Source organism: Leucoraja erinacea, chromosome 29, assembly GCF_028641065.1.
Source record: "Leucoraja erinacea ecotype New England chromosome 29, Leri_hhj_1, whole genome shotgun sequence".
Lineage (NCBI taxonomy): Eukaryota > Metazoa > Chordata > Chondrichthyes > Rajiformes > Rajidae > Leucoraja > Leucoraja erinaceus.
The window spans coordinates 13,641,405-13,655,731 of NC_073405.1; the positions used below are offsets into that span (position 1 = coordinate 13,641,405).

At 43.9% G+C, this 14,327-nt stretch overlaps 1 protein-coding gene across 9 annotated transcripts in view; it reads left to right on the forward strand.

Moving 5' to 3' along the window:
• The window catches only part of gatad2ab (GATA zinc finger domain containing 2Ab), a 109,028-nt gene that overhangs the window by 78,415 nt on the left and 16,286 nt on the right, over positions 1 to 14,327 (forward strand). For 3 of the 9 annotated variants that reach the window (XM_055658655.1, XM_055658649.1, XM_055658651.1), the window contains exons 4-8: positions 1,015 to 1,141; positions 2,753 to 2,884; positions 5,660 to 5,749; positions 10,532 to 10,663; positions 12,004 to 12,195. In XM_055658655.1, coding sequence (XP_055514630.1) covers positions 1,015 to 1,141; positions 2,753 to 2,884; positions 5,660 to 5,749; positions 10,532 to 10,663; positions 12,004 to 12,195 — 673 coding nt within the window. The remainder of the gene's footprint in view (positions 1 to 1,014; positions 1,142 to 2,752; positions 2,885 to 5,659; positions 5,750 to 10,531; positions 10,664 to 12,003; positions 12,196 to 14,327) is intronic. The other 6 variants (XM_055658656.1, XM_055658652.1, XM_055658658.1 and 3 more) reach the window with 3 other exon arrangements.

Here is a 14,327-nt window from a genome sequence, read left to right on the forward strand (position 1 = left end):
GTAATTTCTTCTTTTTAAGAAATGAATAAAGGCTTCCCAGTTTGCAGAATGTCATATACATGGTTTGCAATGAAGAATAATGAGAAAGATGAAATGTGTAGGAAGGAACTGCAGATGCTGGTTCAAACCGAAGATAGACGGTCTGAAGAAGGGTCTCGACCCGAAATGTCACCCATTCCTTCTCGCCAGAGATGCTGCCTGTCCCGCTGAGTTACTCCAGCTTTTGGGTCTATCAATGAGAAAGAGGAGGAGGCAGGCAGTCAGTTCTCTGTTCCCCAGTGATCTCAGACTGGGCTGCTGCTGCCTCTCTGAGTAAGAAGAGATTTGCACAGTTCTCAAACTGTATATTCAACTGGAAGTGAAACACAGCAAGAACAAAATTTATCTGATTTGGTATCCCCACACTGCTCACCGTCTCTTCTCTCAGCCCCGTCTTCCATATCCACATTCCAACTCGATAAACTTGGCTGTACAACCCTTCTCTGGCCCCTTGCCCTGCAACCCTCCTCCCCAGCCCCTCGCCCTCAACCACAACTCTCCCACTGCCTCTGGCCCACACAATCCTCCTCCCAGCCCTCAAACACCCGCACTCCACCTCCTTTATAACTGCTTGGACCTCACCCACCCTCCCTATTCCCTTCTGATCCTTCCCCACACACTCCTGATACCCTCTGTGCACTCACCCCAGCCCACCGCCCTTACCGCCTGCTCCCCTCGTCTTGCTCCCACCCCCCTCCCTCTCGGCCCTCACTCCCCGTCCCCCTTCTATCCTCACAATACTCAGCCTTGTACCTCCATTATCCCTCTGGATTTTGCCACCACCAACCCCCTCTGGGATCACCTGAGGTGCTGAGTTATATTTGAGAGGTGTTCTTGTGTGGATAAAATGGAGAAATTGTCTAAGGATGGGTTTAGATGGATTCTCGCACTCTCGATGGATGAAATTTGTAAACATTGCCGGCCTTACCCAAAACCCTGTGTGCCCTGTTCAACCTGTAGTCCCCTCTCTTTCAGTGAAATGAAGAAGGTAAAGCGGCCCCTATCTCCGGACATCATTGTCCTCTCCGACAACGAACCCTCAAGTCCCAGGCTGAACGGGCTCTCGAAGGAACTAAGAAGTGCAAACACGGATGATATTATGGTGAGGCAGTGCGTCACTCGTCAGACCAGCAGCTTCAGAATATTTTTTTATTTATGCAAGTCCATGATTAAGTGTAACATTTATCTTCAAAGTACTGATTGCATGCTGGGGAAATGAGATTGCTTTTTCAAAGGGCAGGCACAAATGATACCCTTCATCAGATTGGTCCATTTCAAAACAGTGTAGGAAGGAAGGAACTGTAGGTGCTGGTTTCAATCGAAGATAAACATAATTTTTCTCCTTCCTGCTTCCCATTTGGGATTATATGTAATCTCACTGCCTATCCCTGAACGAATTTTGGGAATTCTGGACAGTTTTCCTTTGGCACCTATTGGGTTTTGTAGCAAATCTGAACTCAGTGTTTAAGTGTTGATGGACCATTTATTTGTAGGTCTGATCTGATCTAAATCAAGTTGCTGTAATTTGTGTCAGCTTCCTTCGTTCAAGAAGGTGTGAAAACTGTTTCTCCCCTGCTGTGCTGACCGGACACAGAGAGCAGGCACCTGTGTACCCTAATAGCCTGGATGGTAGTGGATTTTTCCTCTTGGAAATGACGTAATGGGGTCTGACACCTGTGAAGCTGAACCTTCCTTTGCACCCTCTTCCCCCCCCCCCCCCCCCCCCCGCGAATTAAGAATGTCTGTACAGTTTTCTATGACTGCGTGGGTTTTCTCCGGGTGCTCCTGTTCCCTCCCACATTCCAAAGATGTACAGATTTGTAGGTTAATTGGCTTCTATAAATTGCAAATTGTCCCTAGTGTGTAGGATAATGCTCGTGTACGGGATGATCGCAGTCGAAGCGAACTCTGGCCGAAGGGCCTGTTTCCATGCTGTATCTCTAATATGGATGATGTCCTGTCTCTAATGGTAGCTGGAAGGAACTTTTGATCAGAAGCCGGATGCAGGTGGAGTCTGAAGAGAGGCAGAGTGATGCAGTGTTGGGCACACAATTCAATATCCCACATTGGAACTCTTAACTCAAGATTAACAATCTCAACACATTTAATTTAAATTATATAAATTAAATATATCTGACATTGTACAAAGTTGATGTCCATGAGTCTGAAGAAGGCTCCCAATCTGAATCGTCACCTATCCGTGTTCTCCAGAGATGCTGCCTGACCCGCTGAGTTCCTACAGCACCTTGTGTCCATGAGGGTGAGCATGGAGCTCTGCTGATTCCAGACCCCCAACAATGTCATTATTGATGAGCTATCCCCTGAATGGCCCTTAAATGGCACTAAATGTTGATCAACACCAACAACTCCCAAACAAGGGCTTTGGATTTTATTCCAGATCTCTATTAAATAACTTGTATTCCACAAGATGGATTTAAGAGATGTAACAATTCATGCTAGTGTTTCTAACTTGTGTGAAAAATTATTCAAGATTTCTGCTTCCTGTTACTTATTGGTGAACCTTGTGGTGTGAGTATTGTGCTCTGCGAAGCTCAATCTCACTGTGGAGTGGGAAATGATGTTGAATTTTTTGACTTGCATTGACGAATGGGGTTTTTAGCAGACTGGCTAGTTCCTGTGAAACCGTCAGATAAGCAGGGTATCGGAAAATTGGCACGGATGTATTTCAGTAATATTGGTTCTTTCCTTTTAGAAGAGCACCCCAGAGGAGCGAGAAAGAATGATCAAGCAATTAAAGGAAGAGCTGCGGTTGGAGGAGGCCAAACTTGTCCTGCTCAAGAAGCTCCGCCAGAGTCAGATCCAGAAGGAGGCCACTATTCCAAAGGTATCATGTCAGTTTTGTGTACTCCACCATCACAATCTGGCCGTATTTAATATTTATCTCAAAGTGCATTATGTGTTGAGTCAACCCATAACAAAACACAAACACCTAGAAAGACATAAATGCTGAGAGGTGCATTTCCTCAGTAAAGATGTACACAGCATTCAGGAACATAGAGCTTGCTCTGTGTTGTTCAGATGCTTTCAAAGGAAACAAAGGTACATGACAGAAGGACAGTAGAAAATCCATCCATGGCAGATAGATTGGGAGGAAATTCATGGCCTGCAACATCAGCTCAGGCTGATGTTGAATGTGAGTGTGTTTTGTTATTTATTCTATGTTATGACTGCAAGGTTAAACCATTTTGTTTTACTGAAAAGTGCAATGACAATAAAGTTGAATCTAATCTAATCTAAATTATCTGAAGGGTCTCCTGTACAGAATTCATGTCGGATCACGGTGAGACCACCCCCTGCTCCTGTATTTAAGCAGTGGTATTGTCCCTCCATTTTGCTTCGTTACTGACAATTGATTTTGAAATTATTTTCTAGAATCTAAAATTAGTCTATTGCTTCGATTCTGATCTGTAATTCCAGCCTTCTTGTTAATAAGCAAATTTTCCATTGTTCTCGAAAAAATTCTGGATGGTTTACAGTTTCAAGTGATTTCAGACACATTTCTGTGATGCTTACTACCAGTAAAACCTCTGCTGGATCAAGTTTTGGAATTGACTATTGCATGTAAGGATGAGGTCAGATCTGTGAACCTTTATTTTGATGTGATTAACTGCCCTCTGGCGGCACAGTTGAGTAGCACAGCCATGTTGTACCAATCAGGTCAGCACACTATCATTGTGCTGTGGAATGTGGTCATGTTGGCCCCTTCACTCTGTCCTGCTGATCAAATCACATCTGCCCCTCAGCTGTATTTGCCTGCCCTGATTCTGTAATCTTTGCTTAAATAAAGTTAAACCAATCAAAACTCATTTGTTTTAAAAACGGTAAAGGCATACCTTGGTTGCCTCATTCGTAGCAAAATGTGACCATCCACACAGATGTGAATGTTAGCTGTTTTTATCTGGGATGATGTATGAATGGGGGGGATATTGCAGTTGGCCTTGGTAATCAGACTTGGGGAAGGGGAAACTCTTGCCAAGTTGTCAGCATTGTACCCTCTTCAATGCAACATACTTGCAAAAACTCGGAATTTTTTTTGAAAATTGGAGGACAGCCGTGGGCTTGGTTGTAGCACTGCATAGCATGGCATCTCACATTGTGTCACAAAGAATGGCTGCTGCATGTGCCGTCCTCTACTCTTGGTCCCCCAGCAGGAGATATGCAGTGGGGTGGGAGAAAGTAATGAGAGGGAGCTCGAGGGAATTTCAACCCCCTGAAATCTTAGCAGAAGCTTGAATTTTGTCAATTTTATGATTGAGTGCTTGTTGTAAAAGCCCAGAGTTGGCTGCCTATTTAAATGGTTTTAAGTTGTCCATTTGTTTTCTTGCACTGCCGGCTACTGCCTTATGAACCTTCCCCAGACTTGCTCAAGCTCCCATATGAAACGTTTGAAGAGGTATCTGGTTCTAAACACCAGCCTTTTAATTCAATTTAATGGCCTTGTTAATGTGAAAGATGCTTGGCATGAATTATGCAAACAGTACAAAAATTCTAACTTTTTAGCTAGTTTTTCCATGAATACTGCTTCCCTCTGTAATCTTAAGGCAGAGCGATCCTCTGTCATCTAAATGTCTAATGTGGAATTAATTCTGCAGGCAATTCTTCAAAATCGTTCTCTGTTCAGCTCCAAGGAGAGGAGAATTGCAACATATTGATGGAGGTGATCAAGTGAAGGAGGAACAACTTAGTTCATTATTATTTTCTCGGGAACCTTGTTGGATTGAGAAATTCACCATTCCGTCCTGATTTTGCATATAGCCCATTTTATTGTCAGATGAATGTAGGATGTAGCATCTGTAAGTGGCATGACCCTTGAAGTCTTTTGTGCTCATGTATGAAGGTGGTGTGGTGTGGGGGCGTGATAGTAGAATTGTTAATCAGGTCAGTGTTTTGGTGATATGGTCACGAGTTTCTCTTTTTTCTAAAATAAAAGAAAATGATCAGGGGTAAAAATTCTTGAAGAAACGAGAGCACAAAGAATTTCATTGTTCTATCAGGGACACATGACAATAAACTCTCTTGAACTCTTGAACTTGATTTAATGGCAAATAATTTGTTCTTGGAGAAAGATCTCAGATTCGGAAAGTAAGTAAATTACCAACTAAGTCGGGCAAAGCAGATGTGTCCTCTCCATTTTGAGTCCTGGTTGAGGTGTTCCCCACCTTTCTCTGGTTCGCTATATGGTGGCTGAAAGGAAAATGGGGTGAACAAGTGTAACTCCTCGATTAAAATCTGTAGATTGTGTGAGGGACTGTGTTCAGGACTGCTGTTCTTTCACCTTGGTGCCTGAGTTTGAATCGGGTCTCTGCATGAAGAAACTCTCAACAGTTCTCAGATATGGTTCAGACTTGAGACTGTTGGGTGTCAGTGCAAGGAACCATAAAGATGGTATGAAGTGATGAAGGTCCGGGTAGACGGAATAAAGGTTGCTGCGATGGGAAGATGGATGTATTGCCTTTTCACAGCTGGCATGTCCTGATTGGCAGTCTTATTGGCTTGTGTGGTTTCAACAGAATATCTCTTCAAACGGGCAGTATTTTGCATTCCTTGTATTCCTCAGCTTTCTCATGTGTGTTTGTGCTTTCTAATATTCTCTTCCCAGCCTGCTGTCTCGACAGGCACTGCCATGGCCACCCCACCCCCGCTGGTACGGGGAACGCTGCATGTTCCCACTGGCAAGCCCAACTTCCAGGTCAGTGTAGAACTCGGGCCTTGCCAGGTTTTGGGTTGAACATTGAAGGTGGCGGTTGGGTGGGGACGTGCTGTGAGAATACAGCAATCAAGGTAAACCCCTGCTGGCTGAAGGAGGTCAATGAGATAGTTGGGAGACAGGTTGACAGGACCAAGCTCACAATGGTCCGAGATCAGACATTGGCATTACCACAAAACCCCACTGCTGCTAGAGAAATCGTGGTGACACTGCAAGGCTGCAATTACAAGGCTGGAACAATAAAGTGGAAAGATGCATAATCATCAAAATCTGAAAACAGAATGGCAGCAATCATTAATCTTTCCTACGTGTGTATTGTAACCCGCAGGCACTGTGTTATCATGGAATTTCGTGTAATTCCAGTAAATTTGAGCAGTTTCGTGTATCATGCAGAATTATGCTGCTCTTTTCTAATCTTGCATTGTACATTGAGAGTTCATTTAGCAATATCGTGGTGAGTGCAGGTGGTAATGCAGACTAACAGGGAGGATTATTTCAGGGATGATATGGAAATTAGCTTTAGTGGCAACCGTAGATGTAATTTCTAACTAATATTTGGCATAGAAGTGACTTTCCTTGAGGGTTGATCTGAGAATATTGGCATTTCTTTCTTCGGCCCTGGAAAATGGGGAAATAGAATTCATCATGTGAATAAGTGCAATGGTAGAACAATGGTAGAAATTACATCTAGGTTAGCCACTGAAGTTAATCACCCCCGAAAGAATTCTCTAATTTGTGTTCTTGTTTATGCAATTATGCATCACTAATCTAACTTCTGCAGGAGAAAACAGATTAAAGTGGTGAAAAATTATCATTTGCGAATATTTCCTAAGCGTCGCATCTGTTTGATCTCTCTTTTTAATGTCGTGTGTTACTGAACTTGGTTTGTCAAGGTAAACAATAAGCGAGCCCGGTATTCCGACTGCGCATGCCCAGATCATATGTCACTAACTATAAACAGTCTCGGCATTGGTGGTGCTGCATTGTGCGCAGGCTTGCGTTTCATCTGTGGTCGGGGTTGGGGTCAGCTCTCCGTCGCTGCGGCCGCTGTTGAGTTGCTGCTGGGATGTCCCCATCCCCTCCACAGTGTCTCGTCCCTGTCCTGAGGTATCCGTGGTGGCTCTGGACTGGCGGGGCGGCCCTGGACTTGCAGCCGGCCGGCCATGGGCAGTCCGGGCGCCCGCTGAAGCTGCTGGTGCTGTTGGTGGTGCTGGCGGCAGCAGCAACCTCCTCCCCCTCCCTTTCCCAGCCCCAAGCCCAGAGTACGGTCCAGCTCCAGGTCGGGGATGAAGGCTGCCCACCGCGTGGCCCAGTCGAGCTCCGGGCCGGATGAGGCCGAGCCCAGGCTGGCGCTCTGGTGCAAGGGAGGGTGGGGCCCTCGCTCCTTGGTGTTGTGGATGAAGTGGCAGCGGATACCATAGGGGCAGAACGTCTTGTACTTGGGGTGGTGGCTGAGGGAGTGCAGCTCGGCCAGGCCGTCGCCGTAGGGGCCTATTGGGGAGTGGGTTCCTCTGGAGTTGGAGCGGGGTTGGGCTGGAGTTAGCGCTAGCTGTGAGTTCTCCGTGCCGTGCTGTGCTGTCTGTGGGTTCTCCGTGCTGTCTATGGGTTCTCCGTGCTGGCTGGAGGCCGGTGTCTTGTCAATCCAGACGTCTCCAACCGCCCCCCGAGCCGGGATGGGACACTCGAGTGTGGGGGGGGTGCGACCAGGGATGGTCCAGCAGCTGTTCAGCAGCACTTGCGGCGCCGGTGACACGGATTCGATATTGGCTGCGGATGAGGCACGGTTCTGCGGATGAGCACTTTGATTTTTATTGATAGCGTTCGACCTTTGACAAATCCCATGATTCCTTTCATTTTTCGGAATACCGAACTCGCATATACTGATAGGCAAGTAGGATATTCTTTTGGCCTAAAATTATTCCACAGGTGTTCAAAAGGCTTCATTTTCACTTTTAACAAGTCTTCCCTCAGTTTTAATGTCAAATGTTTTGCAACGGCGCCTTTTATACTTTCACCAAAACAATGATTTGTTTTCATTTTTAGTTTCTTACTGACTTTTTTCTTGCATTGCCTACATTTTATCTGGTATTGGTGGCAAGCGATGCTTGTGTCCATTGGTGTGCATCAGTTCATACATCAGCCCATCATTGTACCACAACCCTGCTAGACATCCATGGTTGTGGGTGAATCCCTGTCCCTGGAATGAAAAGCTTTATCAGTTGTAAGGCTTCAAGTAATGGCATTGTACGTCTCCAAAGTAAGTGCATAAGATGAAAAAATACATGTTTGAAGTGTTCATCTTCGGAAGTGGTATTTGAAGAGAGCGAAACAGACCACTTCATGGCTCAATGATTCTTCTATTGGACGAGATTCAAAGGAAGCTTGTACGATGCAAAAATAGCATCACATGGCTATGTGCAGGTGTAGCAAATAAATACTAATACAAATAAACTGAGATACTGGTTTTTACCAAAGATAGAAACAAAATCCTGGAGTAACTCAGCGGGTCAGGTCCCATCCACCAATACATCCAATTAGTTCAAATGGTAATTGTACCCGCATCATGACAGCTATAAGAAATTCTCTGTGAATACCTTCAGTAATTCTTGAAGGTCAAAACACAAATGGTGACACATCGTGTTTATAGAGACATTTAACAAGCGCTTAACAGTGGCACCCCCATTGTCTCGCAGAAAGCAGAGATTTTAATAGATTTTTTTTCACCGAAAATCAGAATCCGAATTACAAAACATGGGGGGGGGGGGGCACGTGCCCCCCCCCCCCCCCGCGGGATTTCTGTCCATGGTGTCACCCTCTCATGTGGATACCAGTGATCCCAAGCGACTGTTGAAAGAAGAGCAATTCTCTTCCTGACCTGCTCAATCATTATTTCATAAATCCAGGAATTAGAATAAAGATCAGCCAATTGTTAGCCTTTCCGTGTAACTTTTGGGATCTTGCTGATCGTAATGCCCATCGAATATTAAAGCATTGCATTGCCTGTAAAAATGTGGGGGTAATGCATGGATGTGTAAAATGCTAGATATCTTTAGCATTTTCCCCACGGAGATACAATGAGCAATACTGCAACTCCCAAACTAGAGCTGCAATTTCAAGTATCTTTAATTAGTGTTCTATTCCTCTCCACATGAACTCCATTAGATAAATCTTGACAGATTTTTGAGAGACAGTTGGATGAATGATTCAAAGGTATAAGAAGCATCTCAGAAGATGGGCAGGATTTAGACCCGTTACTGTACTATACCCTTCTATGAATTCTATGAACTTTTCTGCAAGTCTGAGGTAGACAAAAATGCTGGAGAAACTCAGCGGGTGAGGCAGCATCTATGGAGCGAAGGAATAGGTGATGTTTCGGGTCGAAGCCCGCCTCTTTCTGCAAGTTTGTATCTGCAGCATCCATATCCACTATCATGCTGACTGCTTGCAAAACGTTCAGCTAGTTTAATTGGAGTTGCATTCATGGCTTGTACAGATCCTTCAATGTTTCTGATTTTAATATCTTCTCTCAAACTGAAGATGTAGGAAAGCCTGTAGTTCCTGGTTTCTGTCTCCCTCCTTTCATAGAAACATAGAAACATAGAAATTAGGTGCAGGAGTAGGCCATTCGGCCCTTCGAGCCTGCACCGCCATTTAATATGATCATGGCTGACCATCCAACTCAGTATCCCGTACCTGCCTTCTCTCCATACCCTCTGATCCCCTTAGCCACAAGGGCCACAGCTAACTCCCTCTTAAATATAGCCAATGAACTGGCCTCAACTACCCTCTGTGGCAGAGAGTTCCAGAGATTCACCACTCTCTGTGTGAAAAAAGTTCTCCTCATCTCGGTTTTAAAGGATTTCCCCCTTATCCTTAAGCTGTGACCCCTTGTCCTGGACTTCCCCAACATCGGGAACAATCTTCCTGCATCTAGCCTGTCCAACCCCTTAAGAACATTAACAATTGAGTAATATTGTTTGCCATTTTACAGTTCAAGGGCACAACTCCTCGTAAGGGCTTTGGAAAATCCTGACTTAACGTTTCCTTATTCCTTCCTTTTAATACTCTGCAGTAGCATCTAGTAATTATCAGAAGTTTGTCTGTCTTAAGTTATATTGTTTACTATATTGTAGTATTTGTTCATCCTACACTTTGAATACCACTTTGAAAACTGTTCATCTATCAGTCAATGATTCCCTCATTGTTGAATGGCTGTTTTTACCTTACTGAAGCAGCAAGAACCAGGGGCATACATTCAGATTAAAGTGATATCCGTTTTCATATGCGATGAGAAATGCCTTCACTTATTCTGTCGGCTGTAATGCTGAATTATTGCGTGTATTTAGGACAGCAGTAGATTCTTAGGTACAAAAACATCAAGATATAATGAAGAATGGAGAGAAAAACGCAGTTGGGATGGAAGACCCAATGGAAGTCCCAATATCTTAATGGTGGAGTTATCTGGTGGGGCGTTGTGGATATCTCCTGATATTCCTTGCGTGAAGGTCTTTAGACTGGTGCATGAATGAACTTGATGTGAGAAAGGTGCAGTAGCAGTTTGCTGGCATTCAGTGCCGAGCCTGTCGCCCAGTAATGACTCCTTGAGGGAAAGGTGCAGAGATTGAAAGGGGTCCATAAAAGGTCAATCCCGGTCAATGTCGGCACGGTGGAAAATATTGGCAGTGATATTGTGGGGAACGGCAGTATAGTCGTGTTGTTGTTGTAGTTAGAAGGTATTTCTAAATATGTGCTCATGTCTTGCAGGTAAACACCGCCCGTGCAGTGGGAACAGTAATCCCACCACCATTGGTTCGCGGTGTTCAACAAGGGACCTCAAAGGTTGGATCGCAGCAGAACCCACAGATTGTGATGCCACCATTAGTGAGAGGAAACCCAGTAAGTATCTGACTACAGATTGAAAATATTGAGTTAAGATATAGTTGCCACTGAATGCACATTATGTGCAGGTAGATAATTATGTGCAAGTAGATAAGAGATGGTATTGGCATCATGTCCAGCACAGACATTGTGAGCCGAGAAGCCTGTCCTTGCACTGTACTGCTCTACGTTCTTTCACATCTTGCAGGGTCCAATGCAGAAATGGGTCCAGCAGCGAAGTTGGGAGATGACGAACATGAATTTACATTGCAGTTTGTAATATCCTGACGAAAGCTGCCCCGTATTCAATGGATCACATAATCATACATTAAGGAAGTAGTGCCCATTCTGCATGCAGCAAATTGATAAGGGCACCAGTGAATCAAACCACAGCTTTATTTTAATAAATTGTTTGAGAACAACTTCACTTAGGAAATCAAAAGCAAATTAAAATTAAAAAAGATTGTGACTCGGGTAACCCTCAGAATGAGTTGAGCCAAAACCTTCGAGATGGGCCATGAATGTTGTCTTCCCAGAGTTATTTAATCCACAAATTAACACTTTTTGAAAAAGTTAATTCAGATCCAGAGAGACCATGCAAGCACTAAACTGGTGGTGGTGTTTCGTAGATTTGTTCTCAATTCTCTGTGCATGTTGATTAAGTCAAATAGCATAGCAGCATTTCAAAGTGATCATATCGGGATGTCATCCTTTCTAAACCCAGTGCTTGTTCATAAAGACACTAACCAAGCTTGGTGTCAATTTCCATACTCAACCTCCACTTTAACTGCTCGGAACAAAATTTCACCTCAATCAATCTCACTTTGTATAGTGACCGGCATCAGATGTCTACAAAATGTGTCTAAATTGAGGAATGTGCCAGGTTAAAAATAGCATTATAAATTATGAACTTGATGTCATAAACTGCATGCTTATATTTTGGAAAATGATCTGAAGTACATGCAGCAGCTATTCTAATATACTGTGTATAACCATAAAGATCTCATGGGTTCCTTAACATCAGCTGTGCATGTGTATTTAATATTTATGAATGCAATGGGCGGGAGAAAAGTTCATCCTGCCAAGTACATCTGGCCATCCCCTATCTCACCCTCCTCTTTTTTGAATTTTGCATGATTTTCTTATAAACCATATGGGGACTATGCATTTGTCAACATTACTGTACGGAACTGTGATCTCCCTCACTTTTTGACCTAGTTGCCTGTATCTGTTTGGCTGCGCTGTTTGGAATGTACCTTGCATGAATTCTGAATAACCTCTCCGTTTTATTTCCTGCCTTGCTTTCATTTCACCCAACCCTGTCACACGTTCTGTCCATCTTTGCCCCATTCTATCAGCCGATGTCTGTTTCTCCCCAGCAAATTCACGCCATCAGACCACATGCCAGCACTGCCCCACCTCCTCTGATGCTGGCTCCCCGCGCATCAGTGCCCAGTGCGGTACAAATCCAGGGCCAGAGGGTTCTACAACAGGGACTGATCCGTGTGGCCAATGTCCCCAACACCAGCCTGCTCGTCAACATTCCACAGGTAAGCTGCCAGTAGGGATCAGAATCCTGCAGACACCCATGCTGGAGTATGGGGAGGTGATGCAGAATATGGGCAGGAAGAAGAAGTAGGGGTGGAAGAGTTCATAATCTTTGAGGAAGAGTGAAATGAAGTGGGAGCTGGACTATACCTTTTGATTTTAATACAAACTCGACGAGATTACATACAATCACAATACAAACCTCAGAAATGTGAGAATTTTTATACTGAAGGCTGTTGTTTCTGTGGAATATTACAATTGTTTTCACGTGCTATTATTTCAATGAAACCAAGTATAGCATACCTATGGTTCATAAAGTTCATTGAGTTGTACTAGCATTTATTCTAGCACTTTTTGTCCTTCACCAGGATAATGCCTGGATTGGAGGACTTTAGTTATGGGGGAAAATTGCAGGGATAAGACAGGCTTGGCTTGATTTTTGAAGGAGTCTGGGGGGGGAGGGGGGGAAGATTGTTCCCGATGTTGGGGAAGTCCAGGACCAGGGGTCACAGCTTAAGGATAAAGGGGAAATCCTTTAAAACTGAGATGAGAAGAACTTTTTTCACACAGAGAGTGGTGAATCTCTGGAACTCTCTGCCACAGAGGGTAGTTGAGGCCAGTTCATTGGCTATATTTAAGAGGGAGTTACATGTGGTCCTTGTGGCTAAGGGGGTCAGGGGGTATGGAGAGAAGGCAGGTACGGGATACTGAGTTGGATGATCAGCCATGATCATATTGAATGGCGGTGCAGGCTCGAAGGGCCGAATGGCCTACTCCTGCACCTAATTTCTATGTTTCTATGTACAGCACAAAAACTGCCCCTTCAGCCACCATGTCTATTACCAACCTTTATACTCATTACACTGTATCATTTTGTGCCTTGTTTATTTAAGTCTCTGTCTAAATACAGTAATTGTATGATTCCACCACCTTTTTTGCCTGTATATCCCAGATATCAACCATTGTGCAAAATAAGACTTGCATCTCAGAACCACTTTAAATCTCCTTCCTATCCCAAAGCAATGTCCTGTTGTCTTTGATATCCCTATCATGGGGAAAAAGCATTTTGATTATTTACTCTTATATATGCCTCTCAAACTTTTTTCTACAGAGATCATACCCCCCCTCCCCCCCCAGACTCCTTCAAAAATCAAGCCAAGCCTGTCTTATCCCTGCAATTTTTCCCCATAACTAAAGTCCTCCAATCCAGGCAATATCCTGGTGAAGGACAAAAAGTGCTAGAATAATTCAGTAGGTCAGGCAGCATCTCTGGAGAACAAGGATGGTTGACGTTTTGGGTCAAGATCCCTCTCCGAAGAGTCCTTTGGTCTTTTGACTTTGTGTCCTTTTGTGTATTAACCAGTATCTGCAGTTCTTTATTTCTAATATCCTGGTGAATCCACTTTGAAACCTGTTCAGAGCCTACACCGTACTCTCAAGTGCTGCGTGACCAGTGTTTTGTAAACTTGCAACATTACAACCCATAACTGCAGAATAAACCACCTTTGGTTCCAAGTACACAATAACATGAGCAGGTTATTCACCTGTGTGGTTTAAGCGGTTGGAATTCGACATGGCCTTGGAGGAATGTAAAGAAAGGAGGAAAGATCACGCGGGAATTAGAATGGCTAAAAGGGGCCTCAAAATGTCTTTGATGAGACAGATTAAAGAAAATTCCCAGTGTTTGTGGAGAGAGACAGTAAATTTATGTTACAGGTGGGTAACTCGCTGATCGGTACGTGTTGCAAGTGTACACTTGGAATCAAATAATTGAGTTGAGATGATAGAGCCAATACATTTTCATGGTGATATTTTCATTCAGGGACAGCCATGGACACCGAACCATCAATAAATCATGGTCTAATTTTTAATGCCTTTTTTGATGCTAGTTGCTTCTCAACTGCTGATGCAGGTGCAGTTCTTTTGTTCCCAGGGAAAGATTTGTGATACACACATCCTCTCGATAACCTTGTAATCAGAGGACCAAGTGTTGAGATTTAAATGCAATACTCGATCATATGCCTTACCTAATTTCACCAATTACTTTCCATTAAAGACCTCCCTTCAGTGAGTTTCTCATTACACTGTATCAGAGCTAGCTGAAATGTTATAAAACAATGTGAACAATCTCAAA